Source organism: Clupea harengus, chromosome 25 (assembly GCF_900700415.2).
Source record: "Clupea harengus chromosome 25, Ch_v2.0.2, whole genome shotgun sequence".
Lineage (NCBI taxonomy): Eukaryota > Metazoa > Chordata > Actinopteri > Clupeiformes > Clupeidae > Clupea > Clupea harengus.
In genome coordinates this window covers 5299298-5307140 of record NC_045176.1, presented here as the reverse complement: position 1 = coordinate 5307140, position 7843 = coordinate 5299298, and the positions used below count along the sequence as shown (strand labels likewise).

Sequence of the window (7843 nt, the reverse complement as noted above, 5' to 3'; positions counted from 1 at the left end):
GATGGTCACCGCGTAGTGACATATCCTTCTCAGCCTACGGGAAGAAGTGCATGAACACATACAAATAGAGATGTGTGACACATCCTGCTGGCCTCTCTCAAATGTTTACAACACACACCTACCCTCTCTATCGCCCAACAACACACACCTACCCCCTCACTCACCCAACAACACACACCTACCCTCTCTATCACCCAACAACACACACCTACCCCCTCACTCACCCAACAACACACACCTACCCTCTCACTCACCCAACAACACACACCTACCCTCTCTATCAGCCAACAACACACACCTACCCTCTCTATCGCCTAACAACACACACCTACCCTCTCTATCGCCCAACAACACACACCTACCCCCTCACTCACCCAACAACACACACCTACCCTCTCTATCCCCAACAACACACACCTACCCTCTCTATCAGCCAACAACACACACCTACCCCCTCACTCACCCAACAACACACACCTACCCCCTCACTCACCCAACAACACACACCTACCCTCTCTATCCCCAACAACACACACCTACCCTCTCTATCAGCCAACAACACACACCTACCCCCTCACTCACCCAACAACACACACCTACCCCCTCACTCACCCAACAACACACACCTACCCCCTCTATCACCCAACAACACACACCTACCCTCCTCACTCACCCAACAACACACACCTACCCTCTCTATCAGCCAACAACACACACCTACCCTCTCTATCACCCAACAACACACACCTACCCCCTCACTCACCCAACAACACACACCTACCCTCTCACTCACCCAACAACACACACCTACCCTCTCTATCCCCAACAACACACACCTACCCTCTCTATCACCCAACAACACACACCTACCCTCTCTATCGCCTAACAACACACACCTACCCCCTCACTCACCCAACAACACACACCTACCCTCTCTATCGCCCAACAACACACACCTACCCTCTCTATCACCCAACAACACACACCTACCCCCTCACTCACCCAACAACACACACCTACCCTCTCTATCAGCCAACAACACACACCTACCCTCTAACTCACCCAACAACACACACCTACCCTCTCTATCACCCAACAACACACACCTACCCTCTCTATCACTCAACAACACACACCTACCCTCTCTATCACCCAACAACACACACCTACCCTCTCACTCACCCAACAACACACACCTACCCTCTCTATCACCCAACAACACACACCTACCCCCTCACTCACCCAACAACACACACCTACCCTCTCTATCAGCCAACAACACACACCTACCCTCTCTATCAGCCAACAACACACCCTCCTCACTCACCCAACAACACACACCTACCCTCTCTATCAGCCAACAACACACACCTACCCTCTCTATCAGCCAACAACACACCCTCCTCACTCACCCAACAACACACACCTACCCTCTCTATCACCCAACAACACACACCTACCCTCTCACTCACCCAACAACACACACCTACCCCCTCACTCACCCAACAACACACACCTACCCTCTCACTCACCCAACAACACACACCTACCCTCTCTATCACCCAACAACACACACCTACCCTCTCTATCGCCCAACAACACACACCTACCCTCTCTATCAGCCAACAACACACACCTACCCTCTCTATCACCCAACAACACACACCTACCCCCTCACTCACCCAACAACACACACCTACCCCCTCACTCACCCAACAACACACACCTACCCTCTCTATCACCCCACAACACACACCTACCCTCTCTATCACCCAACAACACACACCTACCCTCTCACTCACCCAACAACACACACCTACCCCCTCACTCACCCAACAACACACACCTACCCTCTCTATCACCCAACAACACACACCTACCCCCTCACTCACCCAACAACACACACCTACCCTCTCTATCACCCAACAACACACACCTACCCTCTCTATCAGCCAACAACACACACCTACCCCCTCACTCACCCAACAACACACACCTACCCTCTCTATCACCCAACAACACACACCTACCCTCTCTATCACCCAACAACACACACCTACCCCCTCACTCACCCAACAACACACACCTACCCTCTCACTCACCCAACAACACACACCTACCCTCTCTATCCCCAACAACACACACCTACCCTCTCTATCCCCAACAACACACACCTACCCCCTCACTCACCCAACAACACACACCTACCCTCTCTATCACCCAACAACACACACCTACCCCCTCACTCACCCAACAACACACACCTACCCTCTCTATCACCCAACAACACACACCTACCCCCTCACTCACCCAACAACACACACCTACCCTCTCACGCTATTATTATTATTTCTTTTAATTATATAATTTTGTATTATTATTTCTTTCTTTTATTTCCGTATCTCTCTGTCATGCCCTGCCAAGGGACAACGGATGAAAAATGCTAATTCCGGTGCTAATTCCGGTGCATTTACATTTTTCTTGGGAAATGTTTATCAATGTAAACTGTCCCTTTTCAAATAAACGCATAAACAAACTCACCCAACAACACACACCTACCCTCTCTATCACTCAACAACACACACCTACCCTCTCACTCACCCAACAACACACACCTACCCTCTCTATCGCCCAACAACACACACCTACCCTCTCACTCGCCTAACAACACACACCTACCCTCTCTATCGCCCAACAACACACACCTACCCTCTCTATCGCCCAACAACACACACCTACCCTCTCTATCACCCAACAACACACACCTACCCTCTCACTCACCCAACAACACACACCTACCCTCTCTATCGCCTAACAACACACACCTACCCTCTCTATCAGCCAACAACACACACCTACCCTCTCTATCAGCCAACAACACACACCTACCCTCTCTATCAGCCAACAACACACACCTACCCTCTCACTCACCCAACAACACACACCTACCCTCTCACTCACCCAACAACACACACCTACCCCCTCACTCACCCAACAACACACACCTACCCTCTCTATCACCCAACAACACACACCTACCCCCTCACTCACCCAACAACACACACCTACCCTCTCACTCACCCAACAACACACACCTACCCTCTCTATCACCCAACAACACACACCTACCCCCTCACTCACCCAACAACACACACCTACCCTCTCTATCACCCAACAACACACACCTACCCTCTCTATCGCCCAACAACACACACCTACCCTCTCTATCGCCCAACAACACACACCTACCCTCTCTATCGCCCAACAACACACACCTACCCCCTCACTCACCCAACAACACACACCTACCCTCTCTATCGCCCAACAACACACACCTACCCTCTCTATCGCCCAACAACACACACCTACCCTCTCTATCGCCCAACAACACACACCTACCCTCTCTATCGCCCAACAACACACACCTACCCCCTCACTCACCCAACAACACACACCTACCCTCTCTATCACCCAACAACACACACCTACCCTCTCTATCGCCCAACAACACACACCTACCCCCTCACTCACCCAACAACACACACCTACCCTCTCTTATCAGCCAACAACACACACCTACCCTCTCTATCACTCAACAACACACACCTACCCTCTAACTCACCCAACAACACACACCTACCCTCTCTATCAGCCAACAACACACACCTACCCCCTCACTCACCCAACAACACACACCTACCCTCTCACTCACCCAACAACACACACCTACCCCCTCACTCACCCAACAACACACACCTACCCTCTCTATCAGCCAACAACACACACCTACCCCCTCACTCACCCAACAACACACACCTACCCTCCTCACTCACCCAACAACACACACCTACCCTCTCTATCACCCAACAACACACACCTACCCTCTCTATCAGCCAACAACACACACCTACCCTCTCACTCACCCAACAACACACACCTACCCTCTCTATCACCCAACAACACACACCTACCCTCTCTATCGCCCAACAACACACACCTACCCTCTCACTCACCCAACAACACACACCTACCCTCTCTATCGCCCAACAACACACACCTACCCTCTCACTCACCCAACAACACACACCTACCCTCTCTATCACCCAACAACACACACCTACCCTCTCACTCTATTATTATTATTTCTTTTGATTATATAATTTTGTATTATTATTTCTTTCTTTTATTTCCGTATCTCTCTGTCATGCCCTGCCAAGGGACAACGGATGAAAAATAGCTAACCTAGCTAATTCCGGTGCATTTACATTTTTCTTGGGAAATGTTTATCAATGTACACTGTCCCTTTTCAAATAAACGCATAAACAAACTCACCCAACAACACACACCTACACTCTCTATCACCCAGCACATATAAGGCACGCTCAGCTCAGCTGGTCCAGGAAAGGGCCAAACTAAGCTGTCTGTCTGTAGCACAAAATGGGAGCCTCTACTCTCCTGGGGACTGTAGCACAAAATGGGAGTCTAACTTGCACTCAAGTTACGTGAGCTCTCTTACGGATTGGAAGCCTTGAAGATGAACATGCTGTCTGGCGCCACAGGTTTGGGTGGGTTGGGTTCCTCTTCCTCGCCTTCCTCTTCATCTCTCTCACCGCGGTCCGAGTCTTTAAAGTTCACTGTGTTCAACGTAACGCAGAGCACAAGACACTGAGACTCGGAGGTACAGTACACACGTTTCAAAAGCATGCCAGCCAGTCCCGCTGTGTCCTGCTTCATTCAAACAGAGGTCTGGGATGGAATAGGTTTGATAAAGGATTGGAAGAGCTCGGTAAATTGAATGATGACATGCTCCACAACAAAATCTGAGTCTTGGCAGAATCTCAGAGTGCTACAGTAAAAACATAGTTAAAAAAAACATAGTTAAGACATAGTTAAAACAGCCTATATAAAAAAACAACATAGTTACAAACATAGTTAAGAACATAGTTAAAAAACAAACAAACAAAGTTTTAAAAACATAATTTACAAACATAGTTAAAAACATATGTAAAAACTATGTAAAAAATTTAAAAATATATGTTCAATACAGCTTGATCCATCAACAGCAGAATATTCCCCCAGCCTCAGATTTGAATGAAGTTCCAACACAAACACATATTTCCCTCCCATATATCTCTTACTCTATAATTAGACCACAATTAAAGAGTAACCACAGAGGAGAATAGAATGCATTCAGACTTTAACAAAGAAAACCCTTGTAATCATAACTGATTTCCATTTCGCATGAAAACATCCAAATCGTATGTATCATTTCCAAGGTAGACAATGTTTCACATCGGTGTGAAAACAGCATTCATATCTTAACTTGAATATGATTGGATTACATCTACATTCAACCCCTTTGCTATATGAACTTATATACATAATTAGTTGTAATTACAAGAGATTTTCACAGACTAATTGTTAATTGTAGTGTCTGGCCCATGCGGTTTATGAGACACAGGTTGTCTTTCAGGCAAAGATGTTATATCATGCATTTGGACGTCGCCGTAGGTGTCTACCTCTCTGGGGTCTTTGGGCTAAGGTCTTTCTGGGATGACCCACTGTGCATAGAGTAATCACATGAGCACAAAACAAAAAGATTAAAAACAAAAACAATTAAACTACTGCAGATCTGCTCACTCTAAGCAACCAGCGAGATCTGCTCACTCCGTTGGATGCTGTAGAGAGTTCCGCTCAGTAAAATAAAAAAAAAATTGCATTTATAGACAAGCACTCATTCTCTCATCTGAAGCCATCATCCCAATCTCAATTAGCTCTCTGAATTGGCAGAACTGAAAGGCATCTGATTGGGGTCCAATTTCATTCACCCAACTCACCTGCCCCTGCCACACACGCACACACGCGCGCACACACACACACACACACACACACACACACACACACACACACACACACACACACACACACACACACACACACACACACAGCTGTGACACATTACCAGTCATGGGGACTAGCTCCAACAGTGGTTGTGCCCCGGACATCTCGATGACCACGCTGCTGTCTGCGGGGGGCTCCTCCTGGTTCAGATAGCTGCTGGCGTTCTCCGTCAGCTCGAGCCCTCCCTCCTGCGCCACCTGCTGGTCCGGCGATGGAGCCTCCCCATCGTCCTCCTGCCCTGCCTGGACAGACTCCATCAGAGGCTGGGCCTCTGCATCCTCAGGAGCTGCCTGAAGGCCCAGCACATCAGGCATGGACTCGCTGGAGTGACACAAGACATACAGGTCCAATTCATGTCCAGGGGATCACGTGACGATTAAAAGGACACATGACCAGTATTCCTGGCAGTGTTCGTAGCTTTTCAGGTAGACATATTAACACAAATATCAGTGAAGGGGAGTCTCCAGAAAATACTGTATTATAAGTCTAAATACTGTACATTAAAGCATTTGAACAAGAAACACATCAGATACACTGGAAACCATGTAACTGTCCAGACAATACAACTCCATAAACGACTAAAACCATAGAGTATAGCAGTGAATAGTAGAGTCCTGCGGTCACCTGTGGCCATCTCCTGCCCTCTCCGCCTGGCTGGCACCCTCCTCTGGCTGCCCCACTCCTTCAGCTCCCCCAGACTCCGAGGTCTTCCTGTCCCCGCCGTCCGCCTGCGTGGGCGAGTCTCTGCTGCGCGCCTCTCTGTGCCGGTGTCTCCTGTGCCGCCCCTCCCCTCCCCCTTCCATGCCCGCCACCACGGCTGCGGCGCGGAATTTCCTCGCCACCCGGTGCCTCCGCTCGGTGTTGGAGCGGTGTCCGCCCCCGGCCCCCGCCCCCGACCGCTCCTCCGTCACGCAGGGCAGCATGGGCAGAGGCAGAGGCTCCGACTCGGGCGGCTCGGGCAGCGGGTTGGACATGGGCGGCTCCGGCATGGCCATGGCCACTGACATGGGCGACTCGGGCAGGTGTCCCGGGCTGGTGTCGGGCGAGAGGGAGGGCGCGTGGTCCCCTGCGGGGGTGTCCAGGTGGTCCTCGGTGGGGCTGCTGCCGCCGCCGAACAGCTCCTCGCGGCTGGCCACCTGACGCCGCTTGCGCAGCTGGTTCGTGCGCTGCTCCCACACAGACTTCTTCTGGCGCCCACCGCGGCGATTGCCGAAGGGGGCATTGGGGGGCGGCTCTTCAGCCGCGTGGCCCCTCCCCCTGATGGGCGGTGCGCTCTCCTCTTCCTCCTCGCCAGGGGCCGGGCGGCCACGGTGGATGGCTCGCTTCCTGTACAGGTATGGCCTTCGTCTTCTTCTGTAGGAGATGACACAGGGTAGTCAACAGAGGGCAGCAGAGAGCCTACTATTTTTTTTACAAAGCAGGATCAGTTGGAGGCTGTCATATATAGGATGCATATCAGTGGTATTGCCTAGTCCTGATTTTTGTTTTTAGGTCTCACCCTGCTCTTGATTAGCTGAGAGTTTCTCAGCAGCAAATCAAGGACGTGACCACTGCCTGAGCTCAATGGAATATTTACAAGCAAGGAGAGACCTAACAAATGCACAGTTACGGGCTCCCAGACCAGGAGATGAACTAATAACAAGATTATAGCATCAAAGACGCCACTGACACAAAAAAACAGAAAACATAACTGGGTCAACTGGTTCTCAAAAAGATTAGATCAGAAGAGGAGAGAAAATTACGTGCAGTCAAAACCCAAATAAATAAACGTACCTGGGAAGAAATGTCACATAACAAAGGCCATGAGAACCAAAGGAAAATAAGGGAGGGGGGGGGGGGGGTAAAAGGCAAATATATGTCAAAATACCAAGAAATGCACATTTCCTTCAGATCGAGAGGAGGGATGAGACAGAGGAGGCAGGAATGAGACAGAGGAGGCAGG

General features: G+C 50.0%; 1 protein-coding gene across 1 annotated transcript in view; it reads right to left on the bottom strand.

Annotated features, from left to right (window-relative positions):
- LOC105891294 (voltage-dependent R-type calcium channel subunit alpha-1E-like) overlaps positions 1-7843 on the bottom strand; it is a 75211-nt gene that overhangs the window by 23456 nt on the left and 43912 nt on the right. The window contains exons 23-27 of the mRNA XM_031562782.2: positions 6526-7254; positions 5963-6222; positions 5520-5561; positions 4517-4634; positions 1-34 (exon numbers count right to left, since the gene is read on the bottom strand). The exon at positions 1-34 is cut by the window's left edge and continues 96 nt beyond it. Coding sequence (XP_031418642.1) covers positions 1-34; positions 4517-4634; positions 5520-5561; positions 5963-6222; positions 6526-7254 — 1183 coding nt within the window. The remainder of the gene's footprint in view (positions 35-4516; positions 4635-5519; positions 5562-5962; positions 6223-6525; positions 7255-7843) is intronic.